Source organism: Nanorana parkeri, unplaced genomic scaffold (assembly GCF_000935625.1).
Source record: "Nanorana parkeri isolate BGI_ZX_2015 unplaced genomic scaffold, ASM93562v1 scaffold1058, whole genome shotgun sequence".
NCBI lineage: Eukaryota > Metazoa > Chordata > Amphibia > Anura > Dicroglossidae > Nanorana > Nanorana parkeri.
The window spans coordinates 407,080-432,265 of record NW_017307326.1 but is presented as its reverse complement, the minus strand read 5'-3'; the positions used below and the strand labels follow the sequence as shown (position 1 = coordinate 432,265).

The window sequence follows — 25,186 nt, the reverse complement described above, 5'->3', positions numbered from 1 at the left end:
TTCCCATAGTAACCCTTCTGCATGATCACAAGGATACCAATTCAACAACCAGCCCACACACATCAATCAGATCCAAGAAAGTCAGCAATGTGCGCATTCAGTGGAAGTGTGTTCGCTGAATTAAGTGTCAGAGTATGCAGGCTTCAAGAATGACTAGCAAAATACAAGTGACCCCATCGCAACAAATATATTTATCTCTTTTGTACATAATGGTCATTTTCTGTGCCAACTAAGATCACAATTTCTTTAAAAAAAATAAAATCTCATATCAGAATGCCCGGTTATTTCACTGCACACAATTCATATATATTACTCATTGCAACAGAAAGCTGATTTTATAAGGTAGTGCAAAATGTTGTAACCCATTGCAACCTGATTTCTCTTTTCCGCCTGACTACAAGAACTTGCACTTTGAATTATCTTATTAAAAGTAGATGTAAACCACTTAATATCACCCAATACAAACTTTCCTTAACTAAGTAGAATATACATTTAAAAGTTCATTTCTACCTTTGTAGTCAAATCTGAGAAACCTCCTCCACTATATGTTTGTTGTCTCTACCTATTCACACAGCATACCCGAAAAAATTAAAAAAAATATATATTTTTCTTACATTTCTAGTTGTTTCTTTGGAACAGGATTATGCATAGGACTCCATGGGCAGATTCTATTGCTATGAATAGAAGGCAATGTGGAGATAAGAGACAGGCTCAGGCAACGTTCACTCTTAAGCTGAGCGCCTCTGGGGTTTCTTGGGGTGTTTTTACAAGCATTCTATGCTTAAACTTTTTTTTTATTTTTAGCCAATGAAAAGCTAGCTACTAGGAAAAACAAAGCTTGACAACTTGTGTTACTGTGCATTTTTGGTTGTTCGAGTGCACTTTTCAGCTCACCCATTGAAGTCTATTAGAGCCATGACGCTTGATGTTGCTCTAAAAGAGGCTTATGTACTTTCATGGGGCTAAATGAGTTTTGCTACAAGCAACAGGATCCCCAGATATGAACAGGTGTCATTGGAAAAGCTTCTGCTGAGCACTGAAGCGCTTAGCCATTCAAGCTACATCAAGCCTAGGTGTGAATGGGGAGACAGTGCATTAACATACAATGTACCACCCAAGCCTTGAGATCTTGAACCCATTTCTTAGGACAGTCCTGTCCATCTAGTCTAGTTTACAAATGATAATGAGATCTGCCAGCAAAGTAAAAGACAGTTAATTATAGCAAACATTACTTCCCAGCCCCCACGGTTTTCCATGCGATATCGCACAAATGATTGCATTGGATACGTAATTTATACATAAATTTCAAATAATATTTCAAACCAAAACTCTTAAAAGAAAACAAATCCCAATATGTCAGAATGCTTTTTAGTTCATCATTTAAAGTAAATCTTTACCAATCACTAAATTCTCATATGAGCTTATGATCATGTTAATGCAATTCTAGATGTTGTTTTCGCTGGTAGTAGTTCGTCACATTCAGCTGGACTTGTTCTGCCATGTTGAAGAAGTTTCACTGCTTATCGAAGCCACTTCTTCAGTTACTGCCACTGGTTACTGTGAAACACCAAGGGGTTAATTTATAAAAGTATAGGAAATTCCTACACCCTACAACTCCATCTAGGGGGGCTAATGCTGTGCAAACCTCTATAAATGAACCGCTTAGTCTCCACTCACACTTCTGCCCCGTGTTTTCATGCATTTTTAGCATGTTTTTCATGCATTTGTCATGTTTTTGATCAATGTATATGCAAAGTATAGGTTGCTAGGGGGTGGGAGCTGTAATGCGCTAAAACGCATATTACAAGCACTTTTCATGCGCTCCCAAGCGCTTAGAATGTTTTGTCTATGGACCCCTGCACACTTATGCAATGCACTTCTGTGTGACTTGGCAAAAGATACAGGTGTTTCTTTTGGTGCATTTTTGGCCCCGTAGACTTCAATGAGAGAGTTATAAGAATGCATAAAACTATGCACACCATGCTTTTCCAAGCAGTTAAAGTGCAAATTAAGCCAAAACTTTTTTTTTTTTTTAAGTTTTGGATAGAGTGGAGAGGGATTAGAACACCTGACAGGTTTTAATTGCCGTTTGTGTCCCCGTTTTCCCCAAGGTAGATTCAACCTATTTGTCCTGGTGACCATTATCACTGAAAGTGACACTAGTTCTGGTGACCATGCTGACCACTAGGGATATCCTCTTGCCTCCTGTTGAGACTATCGGACAGGAAAAAAAAAAAAGGTTCTAGCTTTAGTTCTGCACTAACATACAAGATGATTAAAGTGTAGTGGAAAATACAGTGACTGCAGCTGAAATGTAATATGTTGCTTAATATGTGCCATTAGCTTTAGTGAGAACTGTAAAAAAAATCCCATTTATGGAGGTGCAGGCCCCTAACTACACAAGGGGAAAGACCAAACTTATTTTTGCTGCAGTTGATACTCGTAACTGCATAAATGTGTATATATTATACATTGTTCACTGGAGCTAATCAAGCCAATTTCAAATCACATAATCAGATATGGTCAATGTGTGGCAAATGTGTTGCGTAGTCGCTGCACAGAGGAGCTTAGTGTGCAATTGCCAACAGAAAGAGAGCAAGAGTGAGAATGCCTGTCAAAGGCACCATGGAAACTGTTATCAAGGAACAACTTGCACTTGATTTAAAAGAGAACATTGCTGGAGGCACTGACGTTTTCCAGCTAGCTGGAAAAAACTAAGTTTGAGCCTCTCAGTGCTCTTTATGTTCAAAATATATACACCAGCATGCTTCAAGGACACAATATGAAATATAGAAGACCAACAACAAGAGGGAGATAAAGGCATTACTGGGCTTTAGGCAAGGTAGCAATGTTGGCCCACCATCGATCTGATTGACATGGATAAGGCCTGCGATAGGCACAGATTAGTGCCATTTACATGGCTCACCCCATTAGATGCCAAAAACCTACAAGTACATCCTCCGTTGTGAAGGGACAAGCCAGTAAGAACTTGGACCAAATGTTCCTGGTGTACTGTAAGAGCACGAAGGCTGTAGCAGGCCCCCCATTGACATCCATGAGTCCTAAGCTCCTGCCTTGGTTACCCTGTGGATGATCTTACTTAGAGAACTATGGGGTTAGGGCTTTTCCCATAGTTCTCCTAAGGGTAAGGGGAGGACACAAACTAGCGTCCTCCCGTCACCCTAAGCTCTGTATACCGCGAGCTACAGCTCGCGGTGTACTGAGACGCAGCAGCTGAAACGGATCCCGACAAATATGTCTGGATCCGCCTGGCTGCGTGAGTGACAGCTGGCTCTGCCTGTCCAGAGGCAGGGCCAGCTGTACCCGCCCCCTCTCCGGTCCGTTCCGCCAGTCAGCGCTGGAGGATCGGAGCGGGGAGGGGGGAATCCAGTCCCTTCCCTGTCACGGCTCTTTGCTGTGACAGGATCGAGAAGTGAGCGAACGCCGGTATGTGTTCGCTCACTTCCCGATCTACTGAGCCGACTTGTGACAGTCTCATTGTCACAGGTCGGCTAGAACTAGGAGGATGAGTGAAAAGCACTCACCTCATAGTTCTCCTTCAAGTCACAACTATTATAAATAGCTAAAGATTTTGCACATATGGTTACAAACTTGTATGTGCACCCTAATGCAGGGATAGGCAACCTTTGCACTCCAGCTGTTGTGGAAATACAAGTACCATAATGCACTACAAAACTCTGACAGCCAAAGGCATGGTCCTCAGAGGCACAGGCATGACAGGATTTATAGTCTCACCACAGCTGGTGTGCTGAGGTTTCCTACCCTTGCTCTATCCTAATCTAATGGTGATCCTGAAGTGAAAACATCGACATCTTTATTTCATGCTGTTTATTTGTGTGGAAACGTATAAAAAAAACACATTTGGTGTCTTGATTCGCACTGTGCAAAGCTACTACAGAAACTGAAAACATTCTCAGTGCAAAATATGATTAGCAGACACTTATGTCACTTCAGGTAATGTAGCATTCAGTCACGAAGACGAGTCCTGTGAATGACACCAGTACCAGCATGCCATCCTCATCTGAATCATCCCCTGTTTAGGGACACAAGTTATTTGTCTGAATGGTAAAATACTGCACATTGTGGGATTGAGCGCTCTGATCTCTTCCAACAGACTTCTAATTGTCACTCCATGAATACAGCTGCATTTACAGGAAATGAAAGCTGCATAGTCTTATACAACTGGCTGAGCATACAATACAATGTTTCAAAGCATAATATGTGTATATACGGTTTTATATATTGGATTCCCCCTGCTCCAATCCTCCAGCGCTGAGTGGAGGAATGGACGGGGAGGGGGCGAGTACAGCTGGCTCTGCCTCCTGATAGGCAGAGCCAGCTGTCACTCGTGCCACTGGGTGGATTTAGACAGTAATGTCGGGATCCGTCCCGGCTGCGGCGCTCTCAGTATTCCGCGAGCTGTAACTATGAGAGTCTCCATCTTGGAGCACATGCAGAAGACGTGTATCCAAACCTCTGTCATTGTCCTTAGTGGTGAGACAAGTTGTTTTACATGCTAGTTTGTGAGTGTGCCATGATGCCTTTCTACTGTTCTACTGTTCAAAGCCCATTTCGTGTGCACCTTACTGTATAACTGGTAACAAATTGTTGAGTGCGTTTGTCGTTTGTTTTGCTATACTGAGCTTTGGGTCACGGGAGGGTCCTCCCGTGACCCTTAAGAGAACTATGGGGAAAAACACTTACCCCATAGTTCTCTTATGAAGCTGGCCATATTGTGAGTGTTTTTTTTCAATACCCTCATCATGCAGTTAGTGTGGATGGGGGAATCCTCCCTCCAGGCTATTGTATAGTGACAGTCTAAGGTGTGCTGCTGTCAGAATATCTGAACAGTGACTAACTAATGGGCTGCCGTCACTGTACAGCCAAGAATTTTTAGACCAGCTCCATGGGCAAATGTCAACCGACCCATATACTATTTTTTTAAATGAAGTGGGGCTGACTGGGCCACACACTGGTTAAGTCATTGAGTCAGTTAGACTTAGCTGAAATTCGACCAGCGTATGGCCAGCTTAAAAGACAAATTCCCTCACTTTGAAGAGATTTACGCTCACTTCCTCTTATGTCTTTTGACAGAAAGTGAAGAAAAAAAAAAAACTTGACAGGGGTTTTACAATATCCTACACCATCCAAAACTAAACTTAAATGCAAGGCGTTCTGTGGTTGGAGGAGGTACAGATGAACGTAACAATCTTTCCTCCGTCAACCACATAATGCTTTGCATCCTGTAACAAGAATGCAAGACCTTTTCTGAATGGTGGATGGAGTACAGTGAGCGACCAACTGCGAACAGAGTACTGCAGCCGAAACTTGAAATCTCAGCACTGGACGTTCATCGCCAACAAGACAGCGTGGTCTTAATGAAACTAAGGGGTCTATTCACAAAGCTGCCGAAGGATCTGGCCGTAGCTTCGGCCGATCCCTCGGCTAGCTTCGGCACCAGGTGGGGTTAGACTAACTATGGTATTTACATTTTTAATGTACATCTGCAAGAGTTCAGCTGAATGAAGGGGGGTGGACAAATTAATATGGAATAGAGGAGCCGGTCTGCCTAATCCAGGAGCCAGCAGGATTTTTCAGGAGCCAACTCCATTGACAACTAGAGAAAACCGTAAAAGTTGGGCGCCAGCTGTCATTTTTAAGGAGCGTCGGCTAACCGCCTCCTATGATCTGTCCAGCCTTGGCTAGATGTAAATAATTGTATCAGCATGTATTAGTGATGCACATTGTTGTACTTTGCTGTGCCCTAATCATCTCATCTTCCTTTAAAGCTGGCTACAAACATTCTTTGTGCATTGTGCAGCTTCATCCATACACAGACTACAAAGGAGCTTATTCCATAAAGCACAGCAGCATACGCTGACTCATACTGGCCACATAGCCATTTACTGAAGATTCAATGAGATCACTAAATGTTGAATGTAGGTTGCTATAGGTTATTGAATTCACACTCTGATCAGTTTATAGATTAATAAGCCCAATAGTGGTATTTTGGTGATCACCAGTAAACTGTTACTACAATCATTTCTGCACATTTCCTTGCAGCGCTCTCGGAGGCGAGTGCTTAGATCCCAAAAATGCTGTGTAAAATTTAATATTAGCCTGTGCGGAGTCTGAAGAAACATGATCACTTGCCACCTGCTACCCCAAAAACATCCAGAAAGCATTCAGGTTTATTCTGGAAGTTATCCATCGTGTTCCCAGAAGGGACCTGGCTTCAACAGTGGGAACATTTGCTGCTAGACCAGTAGACCCAGAGCAAAGGAGACATGGTTTTGGTATGGTGCACTAATGAAAACCTCAATGTTCCTACAAGGATAGAACTATAGTAGCCCAATGACTGCACTAAAATTACGAGCAATTAATCAGAAGGGGTAGTGAACAATCAAACAGATAAGCAAGTGGTGCATTATTGGTGTAAGCTATGCAAGTAGCAATCAGTTGCAAGCGATTGAAGCACAGTGCGATCATCTGGAGATTAACCACTACCACATGCAATCTGGGAAGTTTACACAATAGGAAGCCACTTATTTCATATATTTAACTAACTATGTTACTCCTATTGATTAGTTGCTGCTAATAAACTGGTAAAATTGCCCATGTAGTGACAGCCTACATGGGCAATTTCTTGCAAATAAAAAAGTCTTGCAAGGGTTGTGCAGTGTATGGCCACCTTGACGGTGCCCATACACCTTGCGATTATCGTACGATAATCACAGGAAATCCCACAATCGTACGATAATCGCAAGGTGTATGGAAGACGTGCAACCTTTTCTACTGTACGGTCGCACGTCTTTTGTCTCCCGTGCAGGCTTGAAAACCCGCCGAGAATCGTACGATTGTTGGTGGGTTAGTGCCGTTCTCGGGAGACAAATGCCGAACGGGCCCGTGTGCGCAAGCACACACTGCCCGTTCAGCATTGCAGTCATCGGAAGCCCGCCCTCAGGGGGGCGGGCTTTTGATGATCGCAAGTATGATCTGCCTGTCCAAGATGGGCAGATCGTACAAGCTTTTAATTAGCTTACAAACATCGCAAGACAAAAGTCTTGCGATGGTTGTAAGGTGTATGGGCACATTGAAACTTCTCTGCCACCTGCAACAGCCAGCAGGACCCTGCAGCTGCTGAATATCGGAACAGTGACTGCATCTGATTTTACAAAGCACTGTTCGTCCGACAATTTTCCATTCAGCACCATTGACAAATGTCGACTGACATTTGTCATGCCGGGTGGTGCTGACAGGGCCACCCACAGATGAACTGGCAGAAATGTAAGCAGTGTATGGCCAGCTTAAGTCCAGCAGTCTGTTTTTTCTTCTTTCAGATTTTATGTGTGTTAAGTGAGGTTAGGTACACAACCTGTTGGCTGAGCGGAACAAAAAATAGAACCGATTCCTCCATCAATGCTTATGAGCTGTTTGCATTGTATTCTGACAGCGGCTGGCAGTTGCTAGCTCTGTTCAGCTGAGAATTTTCCAACCGGCTCCTTCACTCAGCTGATCGAGGGATACCAGGCAGAAGGGTGCCGAAAGAGGCAGGGTACGCATTCCGAACCATGTGTACCCGACTTTTGTTTTATTGAAGCCTTTAGGGAACTCTCAAACAAACACCCTAATAGGAGGTCAAACACATCCAATAGTGTATCACACTTCAACTTGTAACCAGTAAATAGGGACCCCATGGAGAAGTAATTATGACATGACCTACTCATATGCCATGATTGCAGAGTTTTTTTAAGCTTAGATGCCCAGACAATGTTAAGCAGCATCAGATAACTTGACAATGATGCTATGACTAATTTTTCTGAATAAAAGCCGTTCTGAGAACTAGGAACACACAGGCGCACATTCCTAGTTCCCTGCTGCAAGGTGAGTCAATGTTGTCGCAGCAAGGGCCACTTTACATTTGTACTTAAGTAGTATCAGGGTCACAAAGAGGTTAAAGCAGAGTTAAAACGGATGAAATAGTTTGAAACAAATGTCAGTTTTTATTATTGCCATATTATCATTGTTTTTATAACCCTCAATAAATGTTCTCTATTTGTTTTTAACAATTTCCTTAATGCATTTGAATGCTCTTGAAAGCAGCTTGTTTTAAAAAAAAGGAGAAATCACACATATGAATGTCTGAAAAAAAACAACAATACAGAATAAAAAAATACAAAACACTTTTAGGGGAAAAAAACGTTCAGCAAACTCCTGTTTTCATGTACCCAGAGACAATGCTTTGCTAATAGACATGATAGAGGGAAGATGAAGAAATTGGCATTCCTATGGACAGGCTCAACACCAGGAAGGTGAACACTACCTCAGCCCAGGGTGCAAGGCCACCAACATGTGTAGATTTCACGCAACACTTCATATGTTTGCAGATCCAAGAGACATACTGGTAAAAATGCTGGTTGTAAGCCTTTTAAAGTCCAAAGATATCTTCTGGCCTTAATTTCGATGCACTAAATTGAGGGCACAGAGCTAATTACATGTATAAATACTATTGATCACTAATTTTGCCTGTTGGGGATTTTGAAGTATCCACTGAACGTAAAGGAGAACTATGGGGTCAGGACTTTTCCCCATAGTTCTCCCCAGGGTCACGGGAGGACACAATCTAGCGTCCTCCCGTGACCCAAAGTTCAGTAAACCGCGTGTAACTGAGACCGCCGCAGCCGGGACGGATCCCGACATTACTGTCGAGATCCAACTGCGTGATTGACAGCTGGCTCTGCCTATCTAGCGGCAGAGCCAGCTGTACCCGCCCCCTGCGTGACAGTCACGGCTCTCTGCGGGGACAGGATCGAGAAGTGAGCGAGCGACGGTATGTGTTCGCTCACTTCCCGATCCATTGAGCAGACGTGTGACAGTTTCATTGTCACACGTCGGCTCGAACTATGAGGTTGAGTAATTTTCACTCAGCTCATAGTTCTTCTTTAACATGTGTTGTGTAAATGTGTCCCATTTACATCAATGGGCTGCCAAACTCACCAGAATGGTCAAAAAAATAAAAATAATGCACCTTTTTTTATTGCGGTACACCACAATGCACAACAGTGCGTTACTGTGCATTGTAGTGTGGTGCACTGCATGTGCATTGGTGGTCCATTGCCTTGCTGAAATTGAAATGAAATGGTACTGCAAGGTAATATGTGTTGTTGTAACATATGTGTTACTGCAACTAGCAGGTATAAATGGGCTCCAACAGTTAATATGGGAAAATTCTCTTGCTCTCATGCCAAGTGTCAAAGGATGGGTTTGCTCTGCTCCCAGGAAGAGTTACAATGACATCCTGCTGCACCTCTAGGACAGACAGTAAAGAGAAATTTCACCAGTGGCCCAATATATACCTATTGCCCTATAACCGGTATTAAGCTGCAAAGGTTTTATTGGCTTCTGTAGTAACAAGATGGATACCATCACAACTCACGTAAATGATCTTCACCAGCACAATGACCTGTAATGAAAGTGATATGGGATACGGTCATTGTGATAATCATGGATCTACAATCAACTCAGTTTAATAGGAGCTGAAGATCATTTTACTTCTGCCCAAAGGGACACACACAGCAGTTAAAAGCCGACTGATGTTCTGACCCTATTACGCTCTGGGGAGAGCCAAGCTTCAGTCCATTGAAAGTATGACACTAAAACACATTGCGGTGCAGGCAAAAATCCTGTTTTTATTTAATTTTTTTCCTTGAACGTGATTGGGTATTCTTTACAAAGTGAATTTTCACCACATTTACTAAACTAAGGGAAAATAACAGCCTATCTGCTCTCCATACATATAAAGACAACGCTAAATGAACAATCAATTATTGATTCAATTATTTCAAAAAAGTCTCTCTCTCAAAAACATTCAATGTAATCAAGAAAATTATTGATTTGGTCAAATTCAAATTGTATTTTTCACTCTGACCAATCGTTCCACATAAGTGAAAATGATCATTTATTGATCAAACTGTCCATTCAGGGATTTCTGTAAGGATTCGTTCTTTCAATGAAATAAACATTAGTGCATTGCGTTGCTGTTCATTTTAACGGCACCCCAACGCACCTCCTCACTGCTGCGCCTTGCAACGCAGTGCAATGTGCAGTACCACAATGCATGGTAAAAAAAAGTAATCAGTGCATTACTATTGCCCCGCAACACACTCTATTACTGTACCACAATGGCCAGGAGGTGCGTTGAGGTGTCATTCAAATGAATGGCAAGGCACCTAGAGCACAGTAACACACGCTAGGTGTGTTGTGCAATAGTGTCTGTTAGGTGTGAATGGGCCCTTAGTCCCTTCTGCCATTAAAGTTTCTTGTTGCCATTCAGCAATGCACATGCATAACTCAGTGCACAGACCTGGCATGCCGAGATGAAGTATGCAAACGAGAGTTACATCATTGGGGCCCGGCCAATTAAGCTGCCGAAGATTCAAAACTGGGAAGATATGGGTGAAGGTGGAAGCACCGACGAGCGAGACATGCAGCTCTGGAGGGGATTGGTTTGGCAGATAAATCTGCCAATATGCTGGGTATACTAGCACATCATGGTTAAAAGCTCTAGCCTACACCCATTTTTTTTTCCTCAAAGGTCTTACTATAAGCCTGCCCTTACACTAATACATTTTTTTCATTCAGCCTGAAATCTCGCAGATTCCTCCATCCACGCCAAACAGCTCAGAGGAAGGAATCCCCCTGCTGGCCTAATGTATTCGGCCAAAACTTTTCGGACCGGTTCTTTTGACAAAAGTGACAAAAGTCAGTTGAAAAAAATCAGTTTTTGTTGAGCGGAGGGGTGCAGACAGGGCCACACACTGGCCCTGCAGACCCAGCCGAAATTCAACCAGTGTAAAAGAGAACCATGGGGTAAGTGTTTTTCCCCATAGTTCTCTTTAGGGTCACGGGAGGACATATACTAGCTGGTTCACTGCAGGGAGACGATCGGGAAGTGAGCGGATCGGCGGCATGTTTCTGCTCACTTCCCGATTGATAGAGCCGACCTGTGACAGCTTCTTTGTCACCGGTTGACTTTAACTATGAGGATGAGTGGAAATCACTCACCTCATAGTTCTCCTTTAAGTCTGTGGCCATTATTAACCCCATACAGCACATTTTTACAATTCTACTCTCCTGCTTAAAAGGAGAACTATGGGGTCAGTGTTTTTCCCCATAGTTCTCCTTAGGGTAACGGGAGGACACAAACTAGCGTCCTCCCGTTACCCTAAGCTCAGTATACCGCGAGCTACAGCTCGCGGTATACTGAGACGCCGCAGCCGGAGCGGATCCCCACCTGGACGTCGGGATCCACCCAGCTGCGTGAGTGACAACTGGCCCTGCCTATCTAGATAGGCAGAGCCAGCTGTACCCGCCCCCTCCCCCGTCCGTTCTGCCAGTCAGCGCTGGCAGATCGGAGAGGGGAATCCAGCGCCTCCCCTGTCACGGCAGAGAGCCATGACAGGATCGAGAGGTGAGCGAACCCGGTATGTGTTCGCTCACCTCCCGATCTACTGAGCCGACCTACTGAGCTTCTGGAGGTTTTTTTTAACCTTAAAATGGTCTTACAGGTGCGTTCCAGTGCGTGTCTATGCGTTTTTATGCATTTCTATGCGTTCCAGACCAGACAAAATAGGATGAGCAGTATTTTTCTGGTCTGGAACGGACTGCGCTGGTGTGAACAGAGGCCAGAAATAGCATAGGGATGCATTTTGGGTCCAGAAACAATCTGGTCTGGAGATGATCTGGATGTGGTGTGATTGGGCCCTTAATCTCCGTCCATTAACATATACTAGCAAAAACAAACAAATCCTTTTTCTGATCCATCCTAGATCTGCCAGTGATGCTAAAAAGAAGTGTAGGGAGAACACGTTTAATATCCTCTGACCAGCTCGCTGATGTAGTTCACAGACAACTTGTAGCTCTCCTATTCTCAGCTGTGAATACAAGAAAGAATTCCATGACAGGTGTCTGCTGTAGCTGCAAGTCGGATCATCTTTGCTATCCGGCTCCATCTAATGATCTCTACTCGGGCTCTGCGTCTGCAGGGAATTCTCAGACCCTGAGGCCCCCTACTGCATTTATATGAATCCTCCGTGTCTGGACTCCAACCCGACTGTCCGAAGGAATTTATCAAAACTGGAGCAAAAGTGGAGTCACTGCCCATAGAAAACCGACCATTTGTGTTACCTGAAGGTGACACCCGATGATTTATCATAATCTGTGTGGGAGTTCAACCACGGAAGCTCATTTAACCCCTTCAGGAAAAAAAAAGCATTGTTGCAAACCTTCCTTTTCAGCTCAGGCTTCAACTACCTGGAAATTCATTTGTTTATTTACTTTTTTATCTTGTTATCTTATTTTTTTGTGCACTGGATCCTTTCCTGTAAAACTGATTAAAATGTTTTCAAAACAGACATCTATTAAAACCGAATTAATCTCATGCTACTACGAGGTGAAAAAATTAATGCTGCCGTCTGGATGAGATAGCTGGCACAATGGTTGGATGGCATAATGAATGACACACATGGTTGATGACACAATAGGGATCATTTCATGGGATACTTTGCTGCGGAAGCCATCAACCTCAGCAAATTATGAGGACTGTCTCTGACAGCCCTCGTTCACACCTGAACGTTTTGTAGCGCGTTCTACGCTCGACGAACGCTCTACAAAACGCTCAAAAATATAAATCCCATTGTATTCAATGGTCTCGTTCCCACCTTGGAGTATTTCCGCCCGTCCCTAACGCGCTACAAAACGCCCACGCCTGAAAAGGTACATGTACTACTTTGGGCCGTTTTGTTGCGCGTTTCCATTGGGATACAACCAAGTAGCCTTCGGAAACGCGCGACGGTCGCGCAACTTTTTTTACCGCGAATCGCGGTAAAAAATGCGCGACAGACGCGCATATGCAATACGCCTAGGTGTGAACGAGACCTGAGGATCACAGTGCACTACAACCTCCTCACTGCACATCCAGCAATCAGTACTACCGGTATATATCATTTTATTTTACATATCGCTCTATAGGAAAACATAAATGAACATTAGAGGTGAAGGAAAGGTGATCACTGTCTAGTGGCAACAATTCAAAACTATGGAATGCCCGTCCGGGCACACAGGGTGATCCATATACTTGACAAGCTCCTACCTGACAACTTTTGGGGTGATTTGTAGTTACTCCTTGTTTTGTAAACTCTAATGCAATACACTAATGATAGAATATTTTATATGACATACTTTTATGATAACATTTGTATCCTGCCGCCATCACAACTACTGTATACAACAGCTGAGAAGACTGGAAGGAGTAACTACAGAGAAGACTGGAAGGCACGATAGGAAGTGTACCAAAAGCATTCCACAGTGTAAAAGTGACAAATGTCAAGACACAAAAGTTCCAGGGACAAATCGCCAAAGCTCGGGACTGTCAAGAAGGGCCAGCTGGCAACTATGTAATGTCCATGGCTGGGCACAGCTGGTACATAGCAGACTGGCATGATGAGCAAGTGACATGCAGGTGAGCAGGGAGAGAATGAATGAGTGACAAGAAGATGAGCAGGGACAAGATGTGTAAGTGATATGCAGATAAGGACATAAGTTAGTGACATGCAGGTGAGCAGGAACGTGATGTGTGAGTGACACCAGGATGAGCAGGGACATGATGAGTGAGTGACATGCAGGGATATGATGAGTGACATGCAGAGGAGGAAGGACATGACATGTAAGTGTGATGCAGGGATATAATGTATAAGTGACATGCAGGGATATGATGAGTGACATGCAGGGATATGATGAGTGACATGCAGAGGAGGAAGGACATGACATGTAAGTGTGATGCAGGGATATAATGTATAAGTGACATGCAGGGAAATGATAGCCAGTATATTGCAGAAAAATGATGGGTAAGTCACATGATGGGAAAGTGACATGCATGCAGGTGATAAGGAATATGATAAGTGACATATTGTGTAAGTGACATACAGGTGATTGGGGACATCATAAGTTACATGCATTTCATAAGGAACATGATAAGTGACATACAGGTGATCAGGACCTGGTAGGTGACATAGGTGTTTAGGGACATGCATGTCATAAGGGACATAAGTAACATGCATGTGATCAGAGACCTGGTAGGGGACATACAGGTGATCGGGGACCTGGTAAGGGACATGACAGGTGATCAGAGTCATGTTGAGCGGTCACTTACCTCCATCTCCATAGGTTTCGATGCCGTACCCGTCCTGCAGCCCGTTGCTCCACGTCCCCTCGTACCTGGCCGGGGTGCATAGGCTCTGCCGGACCCCGTATCGTCCCTTGAAACCATGGGACCACTCGCCACGGTACGTCCACCTGCCCTTGGTCTCCACGCCCAGCCCATGCCTCTTGCCCTGCGCCCAGTAGCCCAGATAGGTATTGCCGCTGGGCCAGGTGTAAACCCCGACTACCTCGAAGCCGTGGGACCAGGAGCCCGAGTACTCCCCTTGCCCCTTGGGGCCCGTACAAATGCCGTGCCCGTGAGCTTTGCCATCCTCCCAGCCACCGCAATAAGTGCCGCCATCGTCGAAATCAAAGCGTCCGCCCGTCATTCAGGGGAGCTGCGGGGTGTGCTGGGCGCTGAGGGGGGTCCTCGGAGAAGGGACGGTCAGAGCGGTTACACAGGGGACTACACACCTTGGACACAGGGGACTACACACCCTGGACACAGGGGACTACACACCCCGGCCACAGGGGACTACACACCCCGGCCACAGGGGACTGGTACACAGGGGACTACACACCCCGGACACAGGGGACTGCTACACAGGGGACTACACACCCCGGACACAGGGGACTCGTACATAGGGGACTACACACCCCGGACACAGGGGACTGGTACACAGGGGAGGGGACTACACACCCTGGACACAGGGGACTGGGACACATGGGACTGGAACACAGGGCACTACACACCCCGGACACAGGGGACCACACACCCCGGGCACAGGGGACTGGTACACAGGGGACTACACACCCCAGGACACGGGACTGGTACACAGGGGACTAACACCCTGGACATAGGGGACTAGTACACAGGGACTAACACCCCGGACACAGGGCACAAACACCCTGGACATAAGGGACTGGTACACAGGGGACCAACACCCTGGACATATGGGACTGACACCCCGGACACAGGAGACTGACACACAGGGCACCATCACCCCGGACACAGGGTGCTGGTACACAGGGGACTAACACCCTGGACATAAGGGACTGGTACACAGGGGACTAACACCCCAGACATAGGGGACTACACACACCGGACACAAGCCACTAACACCCTGGACATAGGGGACTGACACCCCGGACACAGGGGACTTGTACACAGGGGACTAACACCCCAGACATAGGGGACTACACACACCGGACACAAGCCACTAACACCCTGGACATAGGGGACTGACACCTCGGACACAGGGGACTTGTCCACAGGGGGCTAACACCCTGGACACAGGGGACTGGTACACAGGGGACTACACACCCCGGACACAGGGGACTGGTACATAGGGGACTACACACCTCAGACACAGGGGACTTGTACACAGGGGACTAAGGACTCGTACACAGGGGACTACACACCCCGGACACAGGGGACTGGTACACAGGGGAATAACACCCCGGACACAGGGGACTACACACCTCGGACGTAGGGGAATGGCACCCCTGATACAGGGGATTGTGACACTGGCATCAGGGAAGGCTAACACCCTGGGCACAGGGGACTGGCATCCCAGGCACATGGAACTGACATCCCAGGCACAGAGGACTGATACCCAGTGGCGGACCTAATGAACAAAGGGCCCTGGTGCAAGATTTCATCTTGGGGGCCCCCCCTCCCAAGAGGGAAGGGGGTGCGCGGGAGCGGATCACACTGATACCCACCAACCCTCCCCGACAGTCGCTAAAGTCGCAGGAACGCATTGGACTCAGGGCTTTGGGACGCATTGGACTCAGGGCTTTGGGACACACTGGACTCAGGGCCCCCGGGACGCACTGGACTCAGGGCCCCCGGGACGCACTGGACTCAGGGCCCCCGGGACAGGTGACAAAGCATTGGAATGCTTGACCTATTGGCGGTCACACATTCCACCGCCAAAAAACTGGCCGGGATTACAGTAAAATGTGTGATCACGTGACCGGTCACACATTCTAATGTAGTCACAAACTTTGATAAAACAGCGGCCCTGTCTAATCATTTAATCAGAGAAATAGATTATAATAGGCAACATTACTGTGTAATGTTGCCTATTATAATCCATTTTTCTAATTAGATGAAATAACAGCACACGGTGTGCAGTTACACTCTAACCCCCCCGATCCTCATTCGTACTCACCAGACCAGCTGCCACAGCATGCCGGCCAGACAGTGTGCACTGCAGGGTGTGGGGCATGTGACACACACACTTCTCTCCCGCCGCCCGTGACTAGGGATGCGGCCGGGAGAGGAGCGGTGAGTCACAGGACCCGTCCCCTTGCTGAGAAGCCCGTTGGCAGTGCGGGGCCCCGGGACTCTGCACTGCCCCCATATTCCACCGGGGCGGGGTGCCCCACTCACTGGGCCCCCCCACAGCTTCAGGCCCTGATGCAGCTGCACCGGCGGTAGTTCCGCCCCTGCTGATAACCATGCACAGGGGACTGGAATCCCAGAAATGGGACTGGCATTCCCGGAACAGGGAACTGGCACCCTGGGGACTGGAACACAAGGCATCAGGTGGTGGTGGAGATAGCAGCCCTGGCACAGGGGACTAGCATCCCAGGCACAGGGAACTAACAGCCAAGACACAGAAGACTGGCACCCCGGCCCGGGCACCGGTGACTGATACCCATGCACAAGAGACTGGCACCCCAGACACAGGAGAAGCACCTTGGGCATAGTGGACTGGCATACTGGTTACAGGGGACTGGAACCCCAGACACAGGGGACTTTCAACCCGGATACAGTGCACTGGAACCCTGTTCATAAGGGAACTGGCACCCAAGATTCAGGGTACTGGAACCCTGTGGATAGGGGGCTGAAACCCCAGGCACAGAGAACGAGCACACCGGATATAGGGGACTGTTACCCTAGACACAGGGGACTGAAACCCTGGGCACAGGGGACTGGCATTCCCCCCAGGCACTGGGGACTGGCCCCCCGGATACAGGGGATTGGAACCCAACATCTCCCCCATACACACTGCAAGATCTCATTCCCGTGAGTGGTTCATGTTCTTCTTTCCTATCCTTTTTAGCTGTCCCTCCAACGCTGGTGCGGGTCTCTGATCCAGCGCTGACTCCTCTCCTCCTCTTCGCTCATGCCACACGGAGTCTGTGCGGGTGCACGCTGCTCCATAGACTTACCTTGTGTCTCCCCTCATCTCTCATCCGAACATCTGAACTGCACATGTTTTCGGCCAAGATCCTTTGCGGCCGCCCGAGAAATTTTCAGATGTTCGGGAGGGAGCGAGCATGCGGTATTACCTTTTGAAAAGTTTTCTTTTTTTAATCGTTTTGTATATATCTACTGCTTGTTAGCAGTAGATACATGCAAAAACAAATAAGGGTTTGTTAACACTTTAACACTGTAAATTAGAAGTAAGCCTTCATTAAATGACATCTTATTGCCTGTGTGTCATAAACAACTGACATTTTGGGTAAATAAATAACTTTCATCCTTTATTCTATCTCAGTTCTGCTGATTAGGGATGAGCAAATCATCCTGGGTTCGGCTCATGAATACTTCTGACAATCTTGCCGGAAGTTTGTGAACTATGCAGTGAACCCCACCGAAGTCTATGGGGCGGGGGGGGCAATCTTCCTATTAAGGGCTTGTTCACACCATGTCCAGACCAGAACAGTTTGTTCCTGGACCAAAAAAGCATCCAAATATCCCTATGGACCGCACAAAAAAAATAATGCTTGTCTCATTTTCTCTGGTCTGAAATGCACTGGAACATAGTGTCATTGGTTGCTAGGATTCTGTCAGCTGCACATTGTCATTGGTTGCTAGGATTCTGTTGGCTGCAGAGTGTCACTGTTTGCAGGGATGCTGTTGGCTGCACTGTCATTGGTTGCTAGGATTTTGTCAGCTGCAGAGTGTCATTGGTTGCTGGGACGCTGCTGGCTGCACAGTGTCATTGGTTGCCAGGATTCGGTTGGCTGCACAGTGTCATCGGTTGCTAGGATTCTGTCGGCTACATAGTGTCATTGGTTGCTAGGATACTGTCGGCTGCATAGTGTCATTGGTTGCTGGGATACTATTGGTTGTGCAGCCAAAGAGCATCTTAGCAACCAATGATGAAATCTCTGTGCAGGGTGAGGCTGAGAGTGGTATCGCCACGTCCTTGTGACGGCTTGCTCGGTCCAGAACTACATATAGTCACGTGTGATTGCCGTACGACGGGTTCGGGCTAGTTGTACGTCACAATTATAACATGCAGAGATGTATTAGCTGTTGGAAAATCTCTGCACAACTTGGCAGATTTAAGATGGAAGGAAGGTGGGAACCACTTCTGACATCACTGTTGAGCTGTATGACCCAGAGCATCAGGGCCCAGCACTACACATCTCCCTGATCAATGTTCTAAGGCAGTGGTCCCCAACCTGAGCCCTGTTCTAAGGGACAAATCTGTCCGTCTATAGTAAGTTTAGGCCATGAATTCCTTACTGTGAAGGAGATGAGAAAAAGAGAATTAGGGGCATTTCTAGAAACAAAAAATGTCAGGGGAATCCCTCAAAACCTGGCATGGTCCCAAAAAAATCTGATGCAATTGGCTGCTGTTCTGCTTTTAAAGACGTTCCAAGGCATTCCAGCTTCTGTATTATATGAAAAGGCAGTCCATGCTTTATTTCCAGGGTATACCTGTAGGCCCTGTGTGACCACTCCCCAGCCTTTCTGTATACCCCCATCCTGCTTTAGTCCCCCTTCACACCTGGGCATTTTATAGCTCAAAGCTCGGAGCTGTAAAACACTGAACACAAGGAATAATGAGGATAGATATATGCCCCTTAGAATAGTGATAAAGTTATTCCTTATCTCAACACAAAACATATAGGGGGTTATTCACAAAGCTGTTGAAAGCAGCCAAGTGACTAACCTAGACGAAGTGAAGTGAGCCGAACGACGTTCGGCTATTCACTCCGGCTCAGTACGGCTGATTTCAGCCGTACGTCGGCTGCTTTCGGTCAGCCAAACATGCGCTGCATGTTCTGCTGAGCCGACGTGCAGAGGGAATTCGAATCAGCTGATCCAATATCTGAATCGGTTGAGCCAAAGCTCCGGCAGCTCACGTGCTGCCGTTCGCCCCTATTCTCATAGGGGCCGAACGGCAGTGAGGGAATAGCTGAATGCCGCTGAGGACTCCCTCAAGAATAACCCCGTCATTCTGATTTACTATATGGGTCTTTCAAATGTCACTAGACATTGTCAGGTTACGCAGTCATCATTTGTTGCTATCATGGTTAGCCAGTCATATTAAAAACTGTGATCAGTTACAGGGAGGAGGAGAGATTCCAAGATAAATGCATCCTCTGCTCAAGACTCACACGTATAAAAAAGGCAGGTATGTACCTTGTGAGGGTTCCGCTACCTCAGGCCCATCCAATCTCTCCAAACAAGCATTTCTGGATTTGATTAAGCCACCTTGTAATACCGATTAAAGGAGGCCTTCCCTGAAAATAAAATGTCTGCTTTACTGTCAGTCCCCCACTGCCCAAACACAAATAGCTTAAAAAACTCTACAAGAACAATTATACCTTTTGCAAAAAATAAAAAAAAATAATCATAAATGAACACTTAAAAGAAAAACATGCACACTTGATTTTCTGCATAGGAGGCAATAAAGCATTGCAACCACGGTCAATAGATCAATGATGTCCTCAAACTTGAAAGAACTCAGAGAAGAACTAATAAAGGGGATGGAAGGCCTGAGTTATGAAGATTGCCTCCAGAAATTGAACTTGTTCTCCTTAGAAAAGAGGCGCTTAAGAGGGGACCTAATTGCAATTATTAAAATCATTAATGGGGACCACAATACAAGATGTTTACATGGATAACTCTATTGATGACACAAGGGCACAACAAGAGGTTTAATCTTAGACTGCACAAGGTTGTTTTACTGTGAGAGTACTAAAAATGTGGAATTCCCTTCCAGTCAGTAATATCCGAGTTTAACTAAATTTAGTTCACTAAATATACAAGGCTATGGGAACTACTAGAGCCAAGTGTGTTCTCTCTCTCTCCCTCTCCTCCATTCACAGATTCTTTCAAATGATATGCGAATGGGTGACAGTCACACAGGGGTGAATCTACCACGAGGCAAACTAGGCATTTGCCTTGGGCGGCTTTTTTCAGGGGTGCGGCAAAAACCGCCGCCCCTAGGCAGAGGAGACAATGAGTGATGAGGATAGAAATGTTCCAGTGTAGGTGCGGTCAACATGTCCTGATCTGCCCAGAAATCTCCGCAGGACACTACGAGTAAAAGCTCCTGATCTGTTGTGGACGCTCGTGCAGGTCATGTCTAAGCGTTTGAAGAGGAAGTCACAGCCGTTCACAGTGAATGGCTGCGGCTTTCTCATCAGACCCTGAGACATGAATGGTTCACTGTCGGCACCGGACTTTACCTTTCTAAATGTCCTGATCTACCTCTGGCCACTGTGTGACCCCCTATGGACAGCCTACCTATGCCTCAGACCTGCGTGCTGCTTTGTTCTCCACCTCCCCAGGGTGCCTTCCACCATTCTGCCAGATGGCGAGGAGTACTGGGAGCTTCAATAATAGTGACAGCCGGGGACTCGGGAAGCTCATAGACGTACTGGACACCATCAGCCCACCATGTGGCTGGATCAGCGGCTTACAGAGTAATAAATCGCCTGCCAACCAGATAAGAGGGTTCATGACTGTTCTCTGGTCCTTTCTGAGCCACCTGAGGGCCACCTGCCTCTACCAGTAATAACAGGGACTGCATGTTACTACTTCACATTCCACCCATCCCACATAGCCACCTGAGAGTCTGCACAGACCCCCAATATCAGGGTTCCACCCTGACTTTACTAGTTTGCAGCATTCTGGCTTTGCTGCCATTTTACTCACCTGTTTCCTTCCTTGCTTGAGCAGAGTCTGGAATGTTGCTCTCTACTCCCAGGCTCCCTCTTATGGCCAGACAGGAGAGCATCATCTGAGTGAGTCAGATGGGAGATTCCTGTCTCTGAGTGATGATGTCACACCATTCAGTCAAGTCTGAACTTGCCCTGGTGTGGGCTTGCTGCTGCCTATGGCCTGATCCTGGCTGATGGTCTTGTCTGGCTCCTGACAATGCTGATTTCCTGGCTTGTTCCTGATGATGCTGATCTCTGTGTGCCTGGCTTGGATGACTTCCCACTCCGGCTCCTGACTCTGGCTCGTTCCGGTTTATGATTCTGCTTGCTCCTACGACACTGTTCTTAATACATATTTTAACTGGCACCTTTTGCTTGTCTGGTTTTCATTGTGCTCTGACACTGACATAGCCATCTGAGAGTGCAAACTGCCCACCAGAGAACCAGCATAGCCACCTGAGAGTCCACACAGCCCGCCATAGACCCCACACAGCCACCCGAGAGTCCGCACAGCCTACCAGAGACCCCATACAGCCACCTAATAGCTTGCACAACCCCCCTGAGATGTGACACAGCCCACCTGAGACCCTGGAGCAACACAGAGTATGTAGCTTTATAATATTCTGCATTGCTGTATAATGTATTGCTGGGATTTGTGGTCTTCTATAGCTGGTGGTATTCTGCACTCCTAATAGCGCAACCCGTCAGAAGCTGGATACAGTGTGCGCTCTGTATCCTGCAACTGACAGGTTATGCAAAATGTCTTAAACACAAAGGGGTGGGGCACATTTAGATTGGGGGGGGCAAGTTTAGTCTTGCTTAGGGCAGCACAAAACCAAAATACACCACTGCAGCCACGCACAGCTTTGTCAATTTTAAACACCTACAGCAGCCTGGGGGATGAAGAACTCCGCAATTCAGATGTGTGTGTGTGTGGGGATAAGAATAATAAGAAATAGGAAAGATATACTCACCCAAACCTTGGTCCTCCCTGGCTGCTAGATCAGTGCCACAGCCTCTTTTCCCCCAGGCTCCAGCAGTCTAAGGCCCCGTTCCCACTGCGCGATATGCAAATCGCGCGTTTGTCGCGCGATTTGCATATTGCGCGACATCGCGAGATTTGCCGCGCAATGTCGCGTTCAAGCTTGCATTGAGCAAGCTTGAATCGCGGCTAAATCCGCTCCAAAAAGGGTCCTGCTGTAGCAACACACGACCCGCGACAGCAGGACCCTTTGCCCCATTGGATTGCATTGGAGCGTGATATCGCGCGGTAATTTGCCGCGATATCGCGGGAATTACCGCGCGATAAATCGCTCAATGTGAACGGGGTCTAAGGATCTGTGACATCATGACACCCATTGACTTGCATTTGACGTGAGGATGCCAAGAGACATTCTATAGCCGGGGCGGAGAGGGAGAGAGGTGAGTGTTCACTGTCGCAAGACTGAGGTTCGGGTGAATATATATTTTTTCATTTAGACCTTAGACCAAAACGAGTACTCAGCCCTTGCAGTGCGGGGGTAGCCCCACTGCACAGACTAGTTTTGTACATGCCCCAAGTACTTCTTTAAGGAGGCGGTCTGTAGAGTTAATGTTTACTATAATTTCTGTACTATGCTGGGAACTCTCAATGACTTCTTAGCAGTTCTATATTTCAAACATTGTTTGTTGGGCAAAGGGTGTGTGTGTGGGGTGGGGGGCAGGTGCCTGTAAGAAGGACCCTCCATTTCTTGAAAGATCAGCTTTTAAGTAGTAATCTGTATAATTAGGAGAAGTGAATTAGTTGCCATGGGATAGTGCACAAAGGCTTTGCACAACACTAAAAACAATGTAGACTGGAAGATTCCCTGTTCACTGTGAATGTGAGCATGGTAAAACCAATCTTTGGAGCAGATCAAAAGATTTGGACAGAGATGGCGGTACAGATTCTCTGTCCAGTGAGGAGGCTGGAGGCAGACAGGTGACAAAGGAACCTGCGTCGCTCAACCAGAAAGATGAATTGCATCATTAGGAATTCCATTAGGAAATCGGTTTGCTAACTGCATGGTTGTTCAGTGTTATATTTAACACTATGTAAAAATATATGTAAATCACATAGAAGGGAATTTATCAAAAATGTAGCAGACAAAATTTGGAGCAGCTGTGCACAGCAACCAATCAGCTTCTCTCTTCAGTTTGTTCAGTTGAGATTTGAAAATGAAAGAAAGAAGCTGATTGGTTGCCATGTACAGATGCTCCAGATTTTGTCTGCTTCAGTTTTGATAAATTCCCCTTATTGTGTTTGGCACTTGCAGCCCTGGGGGTCCCCGGTCGGGACACTATTAATATTAATATTATGCAGAATTTATATAGCGCCAACAATTTGTGCAGCGCTTTACAAAATGGAGGAGACAGTACAGTTACAATACAATACCATTTCAGTAAAATAGGGTTAGGAGGGCCCTGCTCGTGAGAGCTTACAATCTAGTAGGAGGGGCAAGTGATACAAAAGGTAATAATTGTTTAGATTGAGTTTTTGGAGGAAGTAAAAGGCAGTTATGTTGAGATGAGGTAGGCTTCCCTGAAGAGATGGGTTTTTAAGGATTGTCTAAAGGTGGGCAGTGTAGGAGATAGGCGGACAGATTGGGGTAAAGAGTTCCAGAGGATGGGGGACACTCTGGAGAAGTCCTGGAGACGAGCGTGGGAGGAGGTAATTCGGGAGCTAGAGAGCAGGAAGTCTTGAGAGGAGCGGAGAGAACGGTTTGGGTGATATTTTGAGATGAGATCAGTGATGTAGGTTGGGGCGGAGTTGTAGATGGCTTTGTATGTTGTTGTTAGTATTTTGAATTTTATTAGTTGGGCAATTGGGAGCAAGTGGAGGGATTGGCAGAGAGGGGCGGCAGACACTGAACGGTTGTGGTGGATGAGTCTGGCAGCAGCATTCATGATAGCCTGCTTAGTGGTACGCCAACAAGGAGGGAGTTACAGTAGTCGAGGTGAGATATTACAAGGGAGTGAATTAGAAGCTTTGTGGTTTCATTTGTGAAAAAGGGGCGTATTTTAGAAATGTTACAGAGGTTGAGTCGGCAAGATATGGATAGTGATTGGATGTGGGGCTGAAAGGAGAGCTCAGAGTCAAGGATAACACAGAGTTCCCTGGCTTGATGGGAGGGGTTGATCGTAGTGTTGTTGATTGTGATGGGGAAGTTAGGGAAGGGGACACGGAGAGGAGGAAATATTATAAGCTCAGTTTTTGACAGATTGAGTTTGAGGTAGTAGTGTGACACAGTGGCATCACAAGGGGATGCGGCCTGCACCCGGGTGACACCATTGGAGGGGTGACACCAAAATGACTGACAGTCATTTTGATGTCACCACGCCCTCTGAAAAATCATCCATGCTGAGATGTCACTGAGTAGATTAGAGATACGTGAAGAGACAGAGGGGGTGAGCTGAGGACTGGAGAGATAGATTTGGATGTCATTGGCATAAAGATGGTATTGGAAGCACTATCTGCATGGAGTTTGCATGTTCTCCCTGTGCTTGCATGGGTTTCCTCCGGGTACTCCAGTTTCCTCCTACACTCCAAAGACATGCTGGTAGGTTAATTGGCCTCTGTTGAAATCATCCCTGTATGTATGTATGCATGTGATAGGGACCTTAGATTGTAAGCTCCTTGAGAGCAGGGACTGATGTGAATGTGCACCGTGTAAAGCACTACCTACAATAAATAAATAAATAAATAACTAAATAGATCAATCATAAGTTTGGCAGTACAGAATTGCAAATCTTTTAGCAGGTAAACCAGTAAATATACTGTATGTATTTTAACTGCTTTTGAAATGACTCACATTTACATTGTGTAAAATGAGGGCTGCGGAAATTAAGGATTAATCCTTAGATTAATCGTTAATTTTTTTGATCGATCAAAATTATTTTGATAGGAACTCACCTTTCCGCCGGCTTCCGGGTCTTCCGGGAGTTCCTTGGAGAACCGGTGACGTCACCGGACTCCTCCCCCCTTCCCCTAGTGGCTGTGTCGGCTAACGAAGGGAAGGGGGGAGGAGTC

The 25,186-nt window shown here is 46.4% G+C and overlaps 1 protein-coding gene across 1 annotated transcript in view; it reads right to left on the bottom strand.

The window, feature by feature from the left end:
- Nucleotides 1-14,668, bottom strand: part of JPH1 (junctophilin 1) — a 104,636-nt gene extending 89,968 nt beyond the window's left edge. Inside the window, exon 1 of the mRNA XM_018567534.1 lies at nt 14,231-14,668. Coding sequence (XP_018423036.1) covers nt 14,231-14,609 — 379 coding nt within the window. The 5' untranslated portion in view covers nt 14,610-14,668. The remainder of the gene's footprint in view (nt 1-14,230) is intronic.
- Between the last annotated feature and the right edge of the window lie 10,518 nt (nt 14,669-25,186).